The 21,495-nt window shown below is 32.7% G+C and overlaps 1 protein-coding gene across 1 annotated transcript in view; it reads right to left on the bottom strand.

Moving 5' to 3' along the window:
* Positions 1 to 21,495, bottom strand: part of MDGA2 (MAM domain containing glycosylphosphatidylinositol anchor 2) — a 916,950-nt gene that overhangs the window by 85,841 nt on the left and 809,614 nt on the right. The window contains exon 10 of the mRNA XM_011989775.1: positions 14,834 to 14,982. Within this exon, the coding sequence (XP_011845165.1) occupies positions 14,834 to 14,982 (149 nt within the window). The remainder of the gene's footprint in view (positions 1 to 14,833; positions 14,983 to 21,495) is intronic.

Genomic DNA, 21,495 nt, shown 5'->3' with positions numbered 1-21,495 from the left:
TACCACATGTTCTCACTCATAGGTGGGAATTGAACAATGCGATCACTTGGACATGGGAAGGGGAACATCACACACTGGGTCCTATTGTGGGGAGGGGCAGGGGCGGAGGGATAGCATTAGGAGATATACCTAATGTAAATGACGAGTTAATGGGTGCAGCACATCAACATGGCACATGTACACATATGTAACAAACCTGCACATTGTGCACATGTACCCTAGAACTTAAAGTATACTAATAATAATAAAAAGAAATTGCAATTTGTATGGTCATTATTAAGAAATTACAATTCGTATGGCCATTATTATCGATACTGGCATTAATAGCAGAAGTGCTAATTAGGAAAATTGGGTCAAAATTGGGTCTAATCTACAAAAGAATTGTAGCTATCCAGAGTTTTGAAGAGGCTAAGTACTTTTATGTGCCTAATACACTCCACCTGTGAGCAACCCAAAAAGGGTTGCTCATTACTCGTGATTGTTCAAATGTACTAAGAATGTTTGAGAAAATTCTTACCAAAGTCATTTATTTTTATCAAACATTTTTATGTCTGTACCACACAAGCTAATGTGTTTCAGTGTTCATAGCCACATGTTTACATTTAAAGAAGTAGAGGCCCATAAATAATGAAAACTTATATAGTTCTTAATCCTTAAATTCCTAAGATGAACCTTCACTAGAAACTCCGAACTCAGGTGAGTTCTCTTTTGACATATCCAACTTCAGGCTCTCAACATCCTTGTTTCTTAGAAAATTTACACTTGTTCCATTAGAAGGCTACCTCCAGTTTCTGAAGTTGTATTATCAGGATAGTCTATGTGGAACCAATGGAAATAATGGGAATCTCTGTAACTATGAGAAAGGATATGGAAGTCACATTCTATCAAAACAAAAGTAATGGAACATGCAGGGACAGCCCTATTCAAACCAGACAACCAGGCAAATTTTTAATGTTGCACAAGACTCTTCTCTGTACCTAGATGATTATCTTTTATTTCATTTCATTCTCACAATATCATTATTAAGTTCCCAGAAGATAACTTAAGTCTTTAAAGTGAGTCCTGGAAAACTCGTTTCATACAAGAGGAGGTGTGGACAGAAAGTATTTCAGATAGTCAATGAAATTTGTAATGGTGCAATTTTAAGGTCAGAAAAGGCTATTTTCAAGCAGTTGAGACTTATTGAAACCTATGACAAAATAAGTACTAACCACTGCAGGAGCACAAGTAAAACAATTTCTTTCTTTCTTTTTTTTTTTCACTTGGCAAGTGTATTCATTATGCTTCCAAATTCCATTTTACAATTTTATTTAAGTCATTTTGAGATTGCATGCAAACTATCTCATACATAACTGTTGATACCAATTTGTGGTATTATGCATATGCACAGTAAACAATGCACATATTGAAATACATGCGAATGCAAGCAGATTGAAAAAGACTATGTAATGTTTCTTAAATCTTAAAATTTATCAAGTTATTATCTGGGTATCCAATATGTTACTAAAATATTGTAAAAGAGTTACTATATTGCTAGATGCTTTGAGCATCAATATGACTGATGATCTACATGACTGAAAAAATGAAATATTCATAGGCATAAAGTTCAATTCATGATGACAAAAAGAAAAAAATCATGTTCGTTGAGTTCTTTGAAAATTAGATAACTAAAACAAACAAAAAACCCCACAAATCTCCTCTTTGGTGAGCAGCCATTGTTAATCTTTGTTGGAAGTAGTAAAAGTTACCAAATTAAACATAAATCCCTGAGGGTCAACAGGTATATAGTGGGCACTGAAAATATGCATAGTTGTATAGATAAAGTTGTTGAAAATTGAAATAGAAATATTGTGTTATATTAATGGAATTTATAAAATTTTCAAAACTTACAATGGCATGTTGTCATTGTATAAAAGAGTCATCAATAATTTATGAATAGTATATAATTAGTATTAATATTATACAGTTAGTATTGATATTGCATATTAAGCCACTCTGTGCTAGATACTGTAATACAGAATAAGCAGGGAGAGAGGGACATGTACTTCAGAAAGGAATGACATTTTTCTTGCTTTTGAAATGATTTCATTCATTTATCTGTACAATATATACCCCCAAAATGAGTGCTTAAGCTTACTTTGCTTAAAATGAGATGAGTCCTTAAAATAATAATAATAATGATAATTTTACTGAGAGTTTACTGTGTGCTACTAAATTCATAGTCCTAAAATATTTAAAATATGAAGTAATAGTTGGGACCAGAATTATCGTACTTTCTTTTTGCGAGTAAATAGGTGCCTAGGACATGCTAAATAAACCTGGATATTGATAGAAACACTGAGCCTTGTCATTTCCTTGTTTTATAAAATAAAACCTATCATGGCACTTTCTAGTAAAACCATTAATTAAAAAATATGATTACACACATGTTCTGTTTAAAATTTGGTAAGACTTCACTGTTCTATTGCTGATATAAATTGGAGCATATATTTACTTGCCATCTGTTAGCTAGAACTTTGTACTTTATAACTAACAATAGGTTAATGTATCTTTTATAATACAACTCTATGAAGGGAGATAATTTTCTTTGTTTGGATCACTGTAATATTCCCATAGTCTAGACTAGTATTTATTAAAACGATGTATAACCATAGTAGAGTCAATTACTCAACAGAGAGATGTGTCTTTCTGGATCAGAAGGAAATCATTTTGCCCACCCTGACAAAATGTGCCATTATTTAAAGTTAATGGCACATTGAAGATGTGCCAATACACAGATTAATTACCAATGGACTCCCATTAAGCAATCTCAATTACAACATTGCATTCTTCGCTTACTTTTTTTTTTTTTTTTTTGAGACGGAGTCTTGCTCTGTCACCCAGAGTGGAGTGCAGTGGCATGAACTCAGCTCACTGCAACCTGTGCCTCACAGATTCAAGCAATTCTCCTGCCTCACCCTCCCAAGCAGCTGGGATTACAGGCCCATGCCACCATGCCTGGCTAATTTTTGTATTTTTAGTAGAGACTGGGGTTTTACCATGTTGGCCAGGCTGGTCTTGAACTCCTGATCCCAGGTGATCCTCCTGCCTCGGCCTCCCAAAGTGCTGGGGTTACAGGCGTGAGCCACTGCACCCGGCCTGCTTGTCTTGCTTTCTGGCAAATCATTTGTGGATTTTGCATTTTCATCTCCCACTAACAAGTGTTCTATTGGTCCTCTCATTCCAACAATTTGAGAATATCTGCTGATCACTCTTCTCATCTGCAAAATGTCAATCCTCTCCTGTTGACCTCTATATTATTCTAATGATTAGATTCACACTACATTTTTTAATTTAGACCTCTATTATTCTCATAATATACCACTGTAAATTTTGTCCAAGAGACTTTTGATGATATAGTGCCTACAGAAATAGATATTATATATATGTATTTGATTTACATATGTATAATTTACTGAGGCTTTTATTTTCCTATGACGTACTTATGTGCTGCTCTCATTTCATAGCTGAATTATTTTGTGACACCTTTTTTCATATCATTCATGTCTCTATTCAAATGCCAACTCCTTAGAGAGGCATTCCGTGACCACACTATCTTATACAATAGCAATGCCACTCTTTTTCCATTATCTGATTGTCTTCTACCCCTCAAAAAAAAATTATTAGTACCTGATATCACAGTAGCTGTTTATTTGTGTACAGTATTTGTATTTCTCCTAAATAAAAAGGAAAGTTTCACAAAGTAGGAATTTTTCCTGAGTACATAATTAAGGTTGTTTCTGTCTTCTCATTAGCGCAGAATGAGAGGCACGTCTTTGTCCTGGGAATTAGAATATTATATACCAATTTAAAGGCAACAAAAAGAGTTTTAGGCACCATTGTGTTACATTGATATAAGTCCCCACAAAGAGACAATAACTGTCACACATATCATCACACATCAAAAATAAAACCAAAATGATCCTTAAAATTACAATTTCTGGTGCTTATTATAAAATAGGAACTAACAATTTGGAGTGGTGTACACCTCTTTCAAAATTTCAGAGGCTAAAAATGTAAAACAAAAGCTATTTGCTAGAGTAGGCTGACTGAAAGGGGATGGAAAGAGCTAAAACTCTAGCTCTTGATTTCCTAGTACTTTATATGCTGACTGGAACAACTCTTCCCTTGAAAATTTTATCTTCTGCCACTTCTTTCTTAGCTTTTGTGACACTCTAACCCGGATCAATTCTTTGGAACTATTTAGGATTATTCTATCCTATTTAAAAATTGGAATTATTGAAATAGAAAATTCACAATAATTATTTAAGTAAGCATGAAAATGTAGTATTGATTGAAACATTTAGGAGTCTTAACCACTTTTAAAGCAGGGCTAATTGCCTCCATGAAAATGCCTCCTAGATCCTCATAAGTTCTCGTTCGTTAAGAGTTTGCTGTGCCAAGTGATCTGTCTTGTAAATTGTCCACAGGTTTTTACATATCCCCCAGACATAACACATCTTCAAAATACATAGATTTAAACTGTATTCCAGCTCCGAAGATTTTTAGATTTTTAATTTCTTATTCCTGAACACAATTTACGGTTCTAAATGTAGCCACTAAATTTTTAGGTAATTTACCTTATCTCATATAGTTTTTAAGAATAAGTAAAATGTCAAGTGAACATGAGAGAAGTTATTGCTTCATTTTAATTATTGTGCTTGATTATCCAAAATTAGATTCCTTCTTTCCCCAGATTGAAGTATAAGTCCACTTTCCACCCAGGTGGTTTGAAAATTGTCCCAAAATAATGAACATGTGGGAAATGTAAAGATCAGCTTCTGCCACCTTCACAAATTTTCAATCATTTGGCACACAGAATGAATGTTAACGATGCCAGTTTTCCCTCTATGTCTGTTTTATTTGTTGCATAGCATTAATTGCTTTCTATCCATTACTTTTTTATCTGCTTTCTACTCTACCAAACTATAAGCTTCATGATATCATGGATATTTTCTTTCCGGTGCACTTCTTATCCCATTTACCCATAGTAGAATATAATACATTTAATTGCAAAAGAGGAATCAAATCTTTATTCTTATTCCTTTAGTATTCTACAAATAAACTTAAAAAGTAGATCTTTTTGAGGTTATATTTTTAGAAAATCAAACGTACTATTAATATATTCAATCAAATACTGCTATTCAGAAAGGCAGAACTTTGTAGTAATTTGAGCGCTTCACAAGTATTTGGTTCTTTCATATCTTGCAAGTTCAAAGAACATTTTATATTCCCTGTGTTTTCCTCAGATCAAGTCAAGGGGTTGCTTTGGTGAAGAAAGTGTGAGCAGAAGCACTGTATGTCCTTTCCAAAAGGAGAAATTGAGACCTGGTACATGCATCAACATGCTCCCTCCAAAATACAGTTGACACTCCAAAGATAATTTTGTATCTATACATAGAAACACTTAACCTAGTTCACTAAGATTAGTGGGATACTAAGACACCTTCCTTTCTTTTTTTTTTTTTTTTTTTTTTTTTTTGAGACAGAGTCTCGCTCCAGCGCCAGGCTGGAGTGCAGTGGCGCGATCTCAGCTCACTGCAAGCTCCGCCTTGGCTAATTTTTTGTATTTTTAGTAGAGACAGGGTTTCACTGTGTTAGCCAGGATGGTCTCTATCTCCTGACCGCGTGATACGCCTGCCTTGGCCTCCCAAAGTGCTGGGATTACAGGCGTGAGCCACCGCGCCTGGCTAAGATAGATTCTAACATGAGGAAAGAGTAATCTAAAAATTATAGAGGAGATACTGTAAAGGAAAAAAATACATCTAAATTGAAACTATTTTTAAAAATTCTTCCTTTTTAAAAATTATGACCTATCATTGCAGTACCTTATATTATAGCATGAACACATATATCTTCAAAATTAGCTTATCTAAGCAGATAAACTGCTTATTAAATATAAGAAAACTATGAATTTTGTATTGTGTCATTTTGCTAAGATATGGAACTCTAAAGGAAAAATTTTAGCTTAAGATCTTTAGAACACAAACAAACGAACCTCATGGAAATATTAGTACATTGCAGATATTTTTATATTTTAACTTGAAGCTTTCCTCAGATTTTGTTTATAAATGTTATAATTTAACATTTCCTTGAAAATATTTCATGAAACCTGTGCCTAACATCCATTTCAATGACAGTTAATTTTCATTTTTAATATAACAATCATGTTCAAGGATATGTTCTCAATATATAGAAATGAGACAAATATTTATATGAATTGACACAAGGTTGTCTAAAGACAATAAGCATGTAAATAGTGAACATTGTTTTCATCCCTGCCTTTTTACTCTCTCCCTTCCCCCAGCCTCCATTCAATCATCAAATCCTCCAGATTTTGCCACATATATTTCTCTTGAATTTCCAGTGCAGCATCAGATTCAGGTCATTATATTTCATTTGAAAAAAAGAACAGCTTTTACTTCGTGCTTGTTGCCTATTAATTTAGTACCATATTAATGAGTATTTGACTTTTCTCTTTTGACTCTTTCAGTGTCTCCCCACTTTTCAAGGTAAAGTTTAACTTCTTTGGAACTGTTCCTATGGCCCTTCATGCCTCAAAATAATAAGAGCCATCTATGACAATACTGCAGCCAACATCATACTGAATGGGCAAAAGCTGGACACATTCCCCTTGAAAACCAGCACAAGGCAAGGATGCCCTCTCTCACCAATCTTATTCAACATAATAATGGGAGTTCTGGCCAGAGCAATCAGGCAAGAAAAAGAAATAGAGGACATTCAAATAGGTAGGAAAGAAGTCAAACTATCAGACTTAATGACATGATCCTGTATCTAGTAAACCCATAGTTTCGGCCATCAGTGTTCATCAGTGGTAGACTGGATAAACAAAACGTGGTACATATGCACAAGGAATACTATGCAGCCATAAAAACGAATGCAATTATATCCTTTGCAGGGACATGGATGGAGCTGGAGGGTATTATCCTTAGCAAATAAATGCAGGAATAGAAAACCAAATACAGTATGTTCTCAGTTATAAGTGGTAGCTAAATGATGTGAACACATGGACACATAGAGGGGAACAACACATACTGGGGCCTATTGAAGGGTGTAGGTTGGGCGGAGGAAGAGAATCAGGAAAAATAACTAGTGGGTACTAGGATTAATACCTGGGTGATGAAATAATCTTCACAACAAACACCCATGACACAAGTTTACCCATATAACAAACTTGCGCATGTACACCTAAACTTAAAAGTTAAATAAAAACGATAAGTGATGCCTATGATATCTAAACCATTACCTTCAAATTTCTACTTACATTATTGCTTCCATCTTTTTACAAATGGTTTCCAAAACTTGAAGTCTGATAAAGCAACTTAAACACTCAGTGATATTTTGCATTTCTTTCTTGAACATTTTAAAACAGAAAACAGAAGCTGAGAAAACATGGCAGTCCATTATTGAGTAGTTGTACAGCACTAGTTATGTAGTTTTATTGACATCTGTCATGTCAAACACTTATTATTCAAAGATAAATATTGTTTCAGCTATTTTAGTTAAACTTTTAAATGTTAAAAAAACGTCAGATTTCTGGTATAAAAGTATAAAAGTAATGGGAAAATGTGGATGACTCTACACTTCAAGATAACTTAAGAAACTTGAACTGCAACTGAAAATGATAAAGCTAAACTAATAGTCATTTATCATTAAACTTAAAAGGAGCAATTTAAACTGATGATAGATTCAAAATCAACTGCAAGTTTAAGTGAAATGACATATAAGGAAACCAATTTTACCTTAAGTTAATTGATATCTAAACAAGTGTTAAGATCCCATGGCATAGTTCTGGTAATAAAAACATCACCAAACTTCTAAATAAAGCCCTAAACACTTCTAATATTAAACATAAAATAAATGTGAGCTATACATACATTTAAGAAATATTCATACAAACAAGGAAGATAATTATTTCCCAGTTATTCCAGTTGAAGTTCCTGGTGTGGGGGCAGGGCTTATTCCAGCAGCCAGGGCGCAAGACAGGAACCAACACTGAACAGGGCTCTGGCCCATTGCAGGGCACACTCAGACACACCCCACTCTCACTCAGACTGGGAGTGATTCATTTAGACATGCCAATTCACCTCATGTGCACATCTTTGGGATGTGAAAGGAAACCAGAGAAATCCACAGACAAGAGAGAACATGGAATCTCCATACAGACAGTGGTCCCAGCCAGGAACTGAATTTTTTTATCATCAACATTATAGTCATATGACCTTAAACAAATGACATTATTCAAGGATCTGCTGTATTTTGCTCATAAGCAAATTTGCATTTTCATACTTTAAAATTTTGTTTGTAATACAAACATACACACAAATGCACATTCACACACTGTCTTCTTAGTTTCCATACAAATATAAGATTTTTCTACCTTTCAGTTTGTTTTTGCCGGAAATTCTATGACTACTGTCTTCAGATGGAAAATTTATGCCTAAATTTTTGCTACCTTCAGTTTCATATCTAATGCTTCAACTTATAAATTAGTATATTGAAGAAAAAGTATTCACCCAAATTCTAGTAGCACGTTTCTAATCTGGATAACTGTTTTACGCTCCCCTGTCACTTCAGCCTAACAAGTCCACATCTGGAAATATGGGAATGCTTGTAAACATTGATTAAAAATCTCATTTATGTCAATAATTTAACCTTCTTTCACTCTTTTAAGTGTCTTTGAGGTTGCTTGTTTCTTCCACATTCCGAATTAGTTTTCTCAAACCGTATTTCTAAACAGAATTAAATCTATACAAAGGCAACAGAGAAAATCCTCAAGAAGTACTTGGAGTTTTCCAAGACAAGGTACCCTTATTTTACAGAAACTTCTACAACAATCAAGGGTCAATCCCTCAGCCAGGTCTCTCAAATTTACCATTTATATATCCCTTCTAATAAACACATTGTAAAATTAGTTGGCAGGAATGAAGTAGTATGTCCAATGTCCTTCATTTGGAACATGAAGAGAAACTTTACTTTTTACAACTGACATATGGCTTATTTCTTTTCCAGAGCCACAGAGACCATTTACAAAATGGTTTCTCTACATTTCTCTCAGTCCTTCATTCTCTCTCATTTCTATATGTTTAGTGCTTTCCAGAGCATTCACTAAAGAAGTTGAAGTGAATATCAGAGAAATAAGGTCACTATCTTTTTCAAAATAGTTCCTCAAAACAAAGTCAAAATTCAAGTTCTGCCTATTTTAACATTTTCTTAATTCAATTTTTCTTCTTTTCCCCTTTCACTATTCTAATCTAAATCATCAGTACGTACCCCAAATACGTGCATAACTGTTGTACCTGTCTCTATTGTAAAAACATTCAGTATACTCAGTATGGTATTATAAGATTAATCTATTGGAAGATGTCATTTTATTCATGATTTAAGATTATACAAAGAATCCAGATGATCAAATCTCCACAGATTTTCCTGAACTGGCATGAAATGTTCCTCCAAACAGTTCTTGCAATAAAATCTATCTAAATAGGTTAAGTCAAGCACACAGGTTATCCCAGTTTCATTTGTCTTATCCTACCGTTCTCTTTCAGCACCTGTAGACTGTACAACACTATTAAGCCTTTAACAAGCAACAATAAGCAAACAATTATTCACTACAATAACTTTTAAAAATGTTTTAGCTGAAAGGAGAAATAAGCAACAGCTCAACCGTTACAGTCACATCCACTGAAGACCAAAATTAAATTTGTAATAAAGTTATCCAACAATCAATTGTATCAATCACATGTATTTGCTTAGTAATTTTTTATTAGTAATTAGTGATTACTAGTGGTCACCATTTAAGAAGAAAGTTGAGGAATAAACTTATAAAACTAACAAACAAATGAAGTTTGCACCTTAATGATCTTGTCTCTTGCCCCACTACCTGGCAGTACTAACTGCCCCCATGGATTTCTATAGTACTCTTTGTTTACTTGTATTATACCCATACCACTTACTTTTAAAAGACGCTGAGGACAAAACTTCTCCATTTTTAAATTCCTGGAAATTACCATATAACTAATCTAATCAAAATTTTGTTGACTGAATGGGAGAGCAAATAAGTATGATAATTCTAAATTTTTAAATACAACATGACTTAAAAAGACAGGAATGGGTCAATTAAGGTTATTTTTTTTTAAATAAAATATCCTACTTTCCAAAGATATAGTCAAAAAGTCACCTCATTGTGTATTTCAATGGCTGAATATAAAAAAGGAAGCTGTATAAAATTATTTATTATTTAAAATTGTAATTGTGTACATTTCAAATGAAGTCAAATGATGTTTACGTTGCTTGGTATATTTAGATAACTTAGAAACATTTTCCTTGTTTTTTAATTCCTTAGATATCAAGGAAAGTAGACATTCAAATAACCTTTTTCTCTTTCCTGTTAAGCAACAAATGAAGCAAATAATTGGAGGTTAGTAGCTGTCTAAGGAGATTAAACAATTGCTTAGCTGAGCCTAAAAAGTACAACTTTGTTAGGACATAAAGATTCTGAGAAAACTTTTTCCACAAATTAATGTTTTAGCTTCTCATTATATATTGGTTCTCTTTTTAAGTTTCTTAAAGCAGTGATTTCTGTACTTTTTTTCTAGATATAATGCATTATTTTATAAGAAAATTGTGTAAGTCAATACTGAAATCTGAGACAATCTTCCTAATCAAATTTAAATACAGACCATACAGTTTAACCAACAGGGAATGCTGGGTTCAATTTATCAACCCCATACATCTATGAGTTTAATAACACAGCAATGGTTTTTTCAGTCCTATTTAATTTAAGAGTCACTAATAAGGTTTCTAAAGGTTTCTGGATTAAAAACAAGGTAAAGGCTTAGGAACTTAATTTGCTATTAGTCTTAAAGAATCTAATTTGTTTTCAGATTTCATCTCATACACAAATGCATTGTGTAATCAAGGCAATGTTTGATATTAAGAGGTGAGATATTTTGTACTAGATAACCTAGGTATTTCATGGATAGAAGAAATCATTTACATGTATAGGCTAAAAATAGAAATATTGCCTAAAATAATAAGACTTTAAAATCACAAAATATTTAACATAAATCAATAATCCTTTGAATAAAATTTGGCCTTCTAGTAAAAGACATGAACTACAGTTATTAGGACAGAAATCCATGTATTTAAAAATGTATATTGCTTAGGCCAATGCCTGACTCAGTTTATTTAAACCATCTAAGTTATGTTTACTACGTTCAAAAGCTCGTTGATTTAGGATTCTGAAATAGTTTGGGAGAAGAAAAAGGCTACATGCATGTAATATAAAATCTTAATTAAAATAATAAACAGTTCAGTATTCAAGAGTGATTTTGATTTCTTTCTCCAAAGGTGATTTTTAAAAGTTAGTATCTGATTGTGTCCTAAGATAATATCGATATTTAAATGTCAATGCCTGGTAAAGGAGAAATTTAAATTTTCTGAGATAATATAAAAATATACCTATTTCCATTAATGTCTTTGTTTCCTGTTATTAAAAAGGAATTTTTTTTTAAAAGAACTACATCGATTGTATTGTATCTAGAATACTTTTGCCTTATCATCCTAAACTTTTGTTTGTAAGTAAATCTTCAAAAGCAATGTTGCTTGCTGGGACCATTTTGCATGTAGAGATGTTTTATGCAATAGTTCAGTGCAGAGGTTATAGTTGTGAAAAAAAAGAGGTGTGTGTCTACATGCTCCTTCTCTTCTTACACTCCATCTACAAACCACACCATCTTACTCACATTGGCAGAATAGCGCAAAGTCATTACTCTTTATTGAGACATCCCTGAAACGTACATCAAAGTTTTCTCTCCCATGGAAAGAGTAAAATTACCAATTAGAATATGGCATCATGAAAAGCACCCTAGAAAAAAACACTTATTTCTAAATATAAAAGACAATCCTAAGAACAAAGGAGTCCAGAAAAGAATGTATACAGTAGCAGGTAAAGAGTTAGCTTCAAAAATTGAGTAAGGGAAATATCTGTTTGTTTTCTGCACCATGATTTATTACACCAGAAATATGTTTTCTTTCTCTAGTGGATAGCATGCCTCTTACAAAACCTGGAAAGAAGAGTATTACTATCAGACTTACTGATCCAATCAAGAAGGCTTGAAATGAACACTTGAAGTGGAAGAGAAAAATGTGAATCAATAACACAGACCTTACAGAAGACAATAGGTTTGAAATGAAAATGAGACATAATAATAATAAAAAAAGGTCTAGAAATTGTTTTGTAAAAACCACGACTTGAAATAATGCATAGGCTTAGAATATAGGGTATACTAAATAAAACTCAAATAATAAAAATATTAGACATGCTCAGCTCATGAAATGTACTCTTTTAAAAAATCTGTATACAACACTGACAGCTGAGTATAAGAATTGCCATAACTGTTTGTGCAAGGAGTGCCCTGCACAAGAGTACCTGGCCTGTGGAACAAGTGGGGGACATAATCTACTTCATACTCCAATTGCCTGACAGGTATAATCTTCAATTTACAGGATAAAAACCCAGGCTTAGATATGTTCAGAAATATGCTCAAGGTTATGTAGCTATAAAAATATGATGCTATTTTGGCTAGAATTGGAAGCCAAGTGTGTCTGGAATTCATTATTTTTAAAAAACATAGAAAAGGGAAATTTATATATACATATGGAAACATATATAATTTATTCTAAAGGAGAGGAGTAGGAGAAAATTCACTAATTTTTCAAAAGGAACAATATAATGACTGAGAAATATGTATCACTGCATATCAGGGAGTTATAACACCAGTTTTATGATAAAAATATTAAAAATTGAATTTGGAGATATTCATGTCAGGAAAGGAAAATAAAAGAAGAATTTGTCACTGGAAAATGGTGCAGCAATCCTAACAAAAATATTACAGAGGATAGTTTGCAAATAAGTACAAGATATGGATGAGAAAGAGAAGGCTTAAATAATGGGATCTCTTTTGGGAGGAATTCTAACTTACTAAAATTTGGCTTATAGGTAAGGATTTGATTTGCATCCACAACACAGATACTGTGTGGAAACAAAGTTTTTGAGGTGCATACGAGTAAAGGAAGAGGATGATGAGAAGGGTTGGGTAAATTCTATGAATTTAAAACACACAGCTAGTAATGGGAAGTTACCCAGAGACACCAAGAAAACACAACTGAGGAAGAAAGTAAGAAACTAAAGATACAATTATGACTTTATCTTTGCAAATAAACCTATAACCAGAAAATAGCACAATAATAACCTAAAGAAAACAATTTTACAAATGAAAATTTAGTCATAGATTCTTACATTTTTACAAAGAATGTATAACAAAAAAGTGAATGTGAATGATTAAACAATGTAGTAAGGAGTTTTAAAAAGTGTATGAAGTGTGTAAAGTCAAGAATCCTTATAGATACTCCAAATATGAAAGGTTATAAAATACTAGCTGTGTTAAGAAAAAAAGAAATAAGCCCACAAACTGAGGGAGAAAGAACTGCTATTTGTTTTGTTGCTGCTATTGTTTGTATCTTCTCTGTTAAAGAAAATTAGCAAATTAGAATGAGTAGAACAATGTTCATATAGATTTCGGTTTTGCTCAGATTTACCTACAGACCTTTTTCAATGAGGGATAACCAGAGAAACATCGAGAATGATCCACTATGGTCTGCTGTATCGGTAGCCTGTGTGCACTTAGAGAAGATTCCAGTAATTATCAAAGGCCAGGATGTGTTCACTAGGAAAAGCTCTTTCACTTTTTTGAGAATCTTAAACAGGCTGAATAAGAATATGCAATTTACAATGTATCTTAATGTGAGTAATGTATTATACAAGTGATTTTATTGTAACCTTGTGAGCAAGATAAAAAAAACAATGGTTTTATGATAGAATAGCTGAATGAATCATTGGAGGTTGATCAGTCTTACTCTATGACAATTTTATCCTTTCTACCATCCCAACTCAAAAGATTATTCTGTGATTTAGTTAAGGAAGTGGAACATATACTTTGCCAATCCAGGGATAATACAAGGTTTTGGGAGAGAGCTAATAGATTACGTGATGATCAAATAAATCCTCAAAAATGTTTTGTTATGCTGAAATTCATCCAGATAATATGCTAACAAGAAACAATGTAAAGACCTACATTTAAATTTCAAAAATATCATTTATACGAAGGATACGTGAATTTAACATTTTAACCCTTTGAAAAAGATACAATTTTTTCCACATAACCCTTGATTTTCAGCTTCCTTAAGAAACTATCATACTTTAATTTCTTTTCATTTTACAAAAATATTTCTATTTCTCAGATATATTAAATTAGCTTATGCAACATTCTGTATATATCTTGAACTCCTAAAGTAAAAATATGTACGACTTCTGGCTTCTTAGGAAACAAGACAAATGCTTATGCAGTACAGGTGAGTGTGAGCACATCTGAAGTAAGTTCCTTTCATGAAGTTATACCATGTAATTTATCTCACATATCTAGTGATGAAGGATTTTAGAAGGCTCAAAGGCTGTCACTTTAATATGTCTGCTATCATAGTGAAAAATGTGTAATTTCAAAGATTTTTAGGTAATTTGGAACAATTTGTGTAGAGTAATATACATATGGTGAAAACATATATATATGTGTGTGTATAGATACACACACACACACAAACACATACACATAAAATATATTTTGGAATCCATGCAAAACTATTAGAAAAATGGTAACAACAAGATCTTCACAGAGGACCACAAAGTAAAAAGGACATCGATTAGATTTCTCACCTGTCTGATACCCAACCGGTATGCAACAATCCGATCCACTGCATCAGGATTCATCTGTGTCCACTGTAGACTGTAAGAATAAACACGGTGCCTGTTCTGCCATACTGGATTGTAGGTATCGTAATAGAATTCTGGAGCATAGGCCTTTCCTGAAAACAGAAGTGTGTTTAAATTTGAATGATGACATATTGTAGTGTAAGCATACTTATTCCCTTTGGCCCTTTTACCATTTCTACTCTACCTTCCACTAGTAAAAATCCAGTCAATTCTCTGGATACATTTTGAGAACAATGTGAGATTTCCTGGTTGATTGGATGAGCAGGGTGAGAAGAGAAGGATGAACACAAAGTGTTTGGTCTAAGTGATTGGAGGAATGGGATTTTCATCAACCAAAATGGAAATCTATGGGAGGATGAAATCTGGAGAAAGAAGATCAAAGTCATTTTTAAATAATTTGAGTGATCTAAACGGATACATCAGGTATGCAGTAGGATATAACTAGTCTGGAATATAAGAGAGATCAGAACTGGAGATATAATCTTGCTAACCGTAGGCATGCAGATAGAATTTAAATTTAAAGCCATGATACCGAAGGAGTGTGAGTAGATAGAGAAGGTGAAAGTCTGACACTGGGGCAATCCAAGGTTGAGAGTTATGGGAGGAGATAAAAATCACACAGAAGCCCAAGAGGGAACAACCATAAATTTGGGGAAAACTAAAAATGTGGTATCCTAGAGGTCAAAAGAGGTATTTTGGGAAGTGAGTGATTCACTGTGTAGAAAACAATTAGCAGAAATGAAAATTTGTGTTTGTATTACCTGTGGCTTTCATCAATAAAGTGAACTTAATACAACTTAAAACAATTACTTAATAAAAGATCTAGTCAATATTTAGCTTATATTTAGATTTTTAAAGAAATATGAATTACATATAGCGTATATAGCACATAAAAAACATCTGTTTTTCTTAATTGCCAAAATGAAAAGTTTATACACCATTTGGAATTATAGATCCAACTTCCCAATATTCTGAAGTATAATTTTTTCTATTACAAATAACATATTTATTTAATAATACAACAATATTTAATGACAATCTATTCAATGAAAAATATTGTCCTAGATATTAAGAACACAATGAATGAGGAGGTGTGGCCTCCTCATTCATGGAAATTAATTACATTTTTTCCAGACTTTTCATGTAGCTTTGCAATTCTTAATAAGTGGAAAAGCTGCATTTCTGTCATCACTCATTTAACATCTTTTCTTTTTTTCTTTCTTTCTTTTTTTTTCCCTTTAATTAGATTAGGCCAGCTGTAGGGCTCATGCCTGTAATCCCAACACTTTGGGCAGCAGAGGTGCTCGGATCTCTTGAGCCCGGTTGTTAAAGACCCACCAATCTGAGCAACGAAGCGAAATCATGCCTCTACCAGGAAAAAAAAAAAAAAAAAAGCAAAGTCCCAAATGAGAGGAAAACAACATACTGAGTGAAGGAGTCAATTAGCAAAACATTCTTGGTAATTTGTGTTTGAAACAAAATTTTTCAAAATGAAATAAAAGTGGTGAATTTAGTAGTAGCTGAGTCAGATAGCTAGAGGTTTTAATTAAAAATACACATTCAATACCTACAAATTTACTAAAGAAGTAATGAGCTGCTTAGATGAGTAACATAAACCTAGAGTGTTTTCATTACAGACTGGTATCTAGATTGAATTGGGGAGGTAAAAGTCTAGTGTTTCTTTTCTATGAAGACTGAGGGGTTGCTTTTGTTATTTAATCAAGAAAGAAGCCTAAGGGTGACTGATTCAGTTCTAGGTAGCCCATTCTTAATAAAGTAAACAATTCATTCAAAGAGAATTAAGAAGAGAATACTGGCACAACTAGGGATTATTTAGCATGGGAAAAAAGCGGGGGTGGGGGGTGGGAGAATAGAGTTTTCTAGGAGTTGAAATAGATCACAGATAAAATCAGAATAAACGTTAACAGATATATGAAATAAGATGAATACCAGTGATTTCCTATTAAAATGGGTACATACTTTGACTTAGAAATGTTCTACCAATGACTTTTAAATATGGAATGGCCTACCTCAGTAGACTATAAATTTCCCTTTACTTGAGGTATTTAGTCAACACTTAAACAGCCATTTAGCAGGGCTGAGGTGGGTAGCTGCCCACAAGATGGTCATTTAAAATAACTTTCAGTCCTGAAACTGAACTGTAGGCTGCTATAAAACATTGCCTGTCAAACTGGATTTGATGTGTTAACTAATTTTAGACTAAATATGGTTTAAATACAGAGGAACTGGCACTTCAAAATTATCTCATAACATTAAAAAAAAAAGTTCTCTTGAAAGGCTAGGTATTTATTGTAAAGAAAACTATCTTTCCAAATATAGTATTCATAAGGATGAATTCACCTCTAAGGTGGTGACCAGGAATTCAGACATTCTCAAATACCCTGGGTTATTCTGATGGAAGGAAATACAGGTCTTACAATTTGGAATGCTTTAAACAGGCTGAAATTTCTCTCTGAAATTACCTCCAAGTCTATATAATAAAAGATGTAAAAACTTATCCTAAAGTCATAAGAAACATCTCTTTGGTCTTCTTCCTCCTCTGAGACTGGATGCCTGATCCGACAGCCAGGATCTCTCTGGGGCAAGACTGAGAGACATCAGATAATGGGGATGGGGTGAAGTAGAATAGAATAATAACCGGAAATATTGGAAGCATTTCAGGAAGTAGCTATCCTAGTATAGTTGACTTTTGTTGACTACCACGAGGATAACTGGCTGCATGCCATGAATACAAATTGCCATTGTTCTAGGAACATTATTTATCTAAATGAACACTTTTGAGGTTACTGAAATAGTTTTACCCTGAAGTTAAAAAACAGATCCTCATGATCTTGTGAGTAATATGAATTTGTTTATCAAGATCCATTTTCAAGGTAGTAAAAAATTAAGCTCCAATCTAACCCACTAAAATATTACAAATAGATCCAATTTCACTATAAAATGTTATCTTTATATTTAATTGCAGGCTATTACAAAGGTTTTCCAATGTATTTTTAAAAATGCTTTATCTGCTTTGGCTAAACCACAGGTAATATTTTTTCATGGATCATTAGATTAGAAAATACTTTAGAGACTATTTCAATATCTCATATTATATATAAATAAATAAAGGTGCAGAATGGAGATGGGGATAACATATGAAAGGTTATACAAATAAATAATCAAATACAATACGTTCTATTACTTTTTTTACTTAGAATCATGAGATTAAAAAACAAATTAGTGAAAGTTTTTTTTAGTTGAATAATCATATTACTTGGAATTAAAGGTAAAAAACATTTTTAGATGGTGCATAAATAGTAATGTTTAGTAATAAGTAATTGCTAATCAGAAATAATTTTCAGTTATCACGATTAAATAAAGACGTGCTTACTTACGCCTTATGGCATACTTTCTACTGAACCTACCAAGGAAAAGCTTTAAAAAGGAAAAATGCTTCTTGATTTTATTGGAAAAGGGCATCTTAAATTTTTTGAAATGGGACACACTTAATTTTCTCCTCTAATTTCAGAGCCAATTATACTTTATGCTTATATACTGATTTGTAAAAAAGACACAGTAAAACTAAGGAAATAGCCTTATAATAATCTTGGGCTTTGACATCCAAACATGACATCTACTGGTTGAAACGGGAAAGAATTTGTAAATATTTTTTTCCATTTTATACCTCAGGCGTTTTAATTCTTCCAGTAAGCATACCAAGAACATTTTCTTACTCTTTCACATTCTAGTTTTATTCTTATACAATGTTGTTTCAATCTAAATATTTTCAGATTAACTGACGTAGAACTATATTCATTAACTGAACTGGGAGGTAATTTTTGGAATCATCATGTATGATTATATATAAATCTTGGATTTAAAAAATATCCCTAAAATATCTACATAGAAAAAATTTGTTTTTGAAAATATTCTATAGATTTATATAGAAATACTGGTATTTCGCAAAATGGTTTTGAAAAATAATTACATTGAGATTACAAAATGTAATTTTATGCATAAAGTTCAAACATAAATTAAGAACAATTATTATTCCCACTATGAACACTTAAAATGTGCTTGGATAAAGGAACTGATTTTAGTAAAGTCAATCGAGTTTTTGAAATAAAAACAAAAAAATATATAATAGTGATCAAGACCAAACATATCTTGCTTTTGAAAATAATTCACATTTTGGAAAACAGACTGTAGGAAGATAAACTTAAAAGAACTACACAGGTTTATAGGACATGTGTGCAAATTTAGGGATCTCTATTAATTTTTCACTTTGTAAAAGAGACAATATGTAGCTAATATATATTGCTTTCCTACAAGGTGCTGAGAAAATCTAGATAAATAAAATGAGCCCACTTTATCATCAAATTGCACAATCTCAGGGGGGAAAAAAAAAAAAAACTCATACAAACAACAAATTCTGATATAGTTGTTGGCATAATTGACTCAAAACAAGAACAAATTTATATCTCTCATCTAGAAATGCTAGATGAAATTATGCCAAACATGTTTTTAGATGTATGTTTGCAAGCAAGAAAAAGAAGTCTCTAGGGATCAAAAAACACTACTGAAAACAAGACATTTAATAAGAGTTATGGGAGATAAATAGAGTGCTGTTGGTCTTTTTTACCATTGGGAGATGGATTTTCAGGCCCATGGGAGATAAGGTTAACAGACTACTGCAAGAAGAGAAGTTGGTAATGAGGCCACCACCTATGAATAACATCTAGAAAAATTATAGTTTCAGACGTAGGATATACTAGAAAACATTTGACTCTCAGCAGTATAGGAAGATGACAAAAACATTTATGTTACCATAAAATTTTTTTGACTAGTGATACTGCTGGAGTGCTTGAAAAGAGCTAATGCCAAAATGATCTTGAAAGACATGTTGTCAATTTAAGGTGCAGATAATTCCTTTAAATCCCAATGATTATAAATTCACAAACATTTTGAATACACAAATACACAAGAAAACATTCCACTGTGAGAGATTAACAAGGTAAATAAATAGCAAGATTAGATATCAGATAAGAGAAAAATAAAATAGAATTTAGGCTGGGTACAGTGGCTCACTCCTGTAATCCCAGCACTTTGGAAGGCCAAGGTTGGAGGATCATTTGAGGTCAGGAGTTCAAGACCAGCCTGGCAAACATGTTGAAACCCCATCTCCACTAAAAATACAAAAATCAACTGGGAGTGGTGGCAGGCACCCATAATCCCAGCTACTTGGGAGGCTGAGGCAGGGGAATTGCTTGAATACAGGAGGCAGAGGTTGCAGTGATCCGAGATCGCCCAACTGCACTCCAGCCTGGAAGACAAAGCAAGACTCTACCTCAAAAACAAACAAACGAAAAAACAAAAAAGAAAAAAAGAAAAGAAACGAAAATAGAATTTATAAGTATACATAAGTATACTTAATAAGACTGAAGTCATACAATAGAAAAATATAAATGAACGCCCTGGAACATTCTATGAAAGAATAATTGATACTCTCTACTGGGACCATAGAAAGGCTTCACAAGAGAAATGATCTCATTTTAACTGATCTCAAAGAAGAAAAATCAAATCTCTCAGACAGACAAGGTTGGCTCATGAAGGGATAAAAAGGAGAAGAAATAAAGTGTGACCGTAGGTGGAGAAAAATGAATATGTTATAGATACTTTTGAAACTACTTTAGGATATGGTACTGTTGTAACATTCAGTGCCCACCTTTCCTACCAAACTGTGCACTTTTCAAGAACAGGGATGATATCATCAGCTCTTAACACAGTGGCTGACATAATCCATGTGCTTGCAGAATACAGGAAAAATATGTCAGCGCTAACTTGTGAAGCATCTTAGTGATATAAGATGTTGAATATTTACTCTAAAGTCCAGTTATTCTAAAATGATTTTAACCAGTCCTCATGTAAATGGGAGAAAAGATTTTATAGTGAATCCACTGATCTTCATTTTTTTAGTGTGAAAAGAACTGAGTGATGGCAAATAATTGAATAGGAATCAAATAATTTAAATGGTGGTAAGGAAAGAATTTCACAAAAAACACATTTGCAAAGTATCAAAAATAATTAAACCTAATTTAAAACTTCTCAAATGTATACTGAAATCCAAGGTGAACTTAAACACTGATTTGAAAAAAAGAAAAAAAAAAAGAAAAAAAAGCCTTCTAAAAATCAGAAATCACAGCTCTAGAAGCTAATCAATATAGTGAAACGATTTGAGAATCAAAGTCATATTGTGTTTACATACATAGACTGGCTAAGGCGGTGGGTTATGTGTTAAAATATTAGATAAAATACATAATAAAAATATATGCAGCTCTCTGTCATTCCTCCATAGGGCAAAACACAGAACATGCAACTATTGGAACCAAAATTACATTCTCTTCAAATTAATGAATCTTGAGTCATATTAATTAGAAGAGAGAAAAAAAAGTTTCTACCAAAAAAAAGGCATTTTTCTAAATATTTAATCAGGGAAATGATATAAATTTATTTTATGTTTTACAACAATAACTGCTGGGAAAGAAGCTAATGGATTGAATGAGTGAGAAACCTTAGGCAGGAAACTAGTAAAAAAATACTGC

This window comes from Mandrillus leucophaeus, unplaced genomic scaffold (assembly GCF_000951045.1).
Source record: "Mandrillus leucophaeus isolate KB7577 unplaced genomic scaffold, Mleu.le_1.0 Scaffold362, whole genome shotgun sequence".
In the NCBI taxonomy this organism is placed as follows: Eukaryota; Metazoa; Chordata; class Mammalia; order Primates; family Cercopithecidae; genus Mandrillus; species Mandrillus leucophaeus.
Note: the sequence above shows the minus strand (reverse complement) of the source record. Positions and strands in the feature narration are given on the sequence as shown.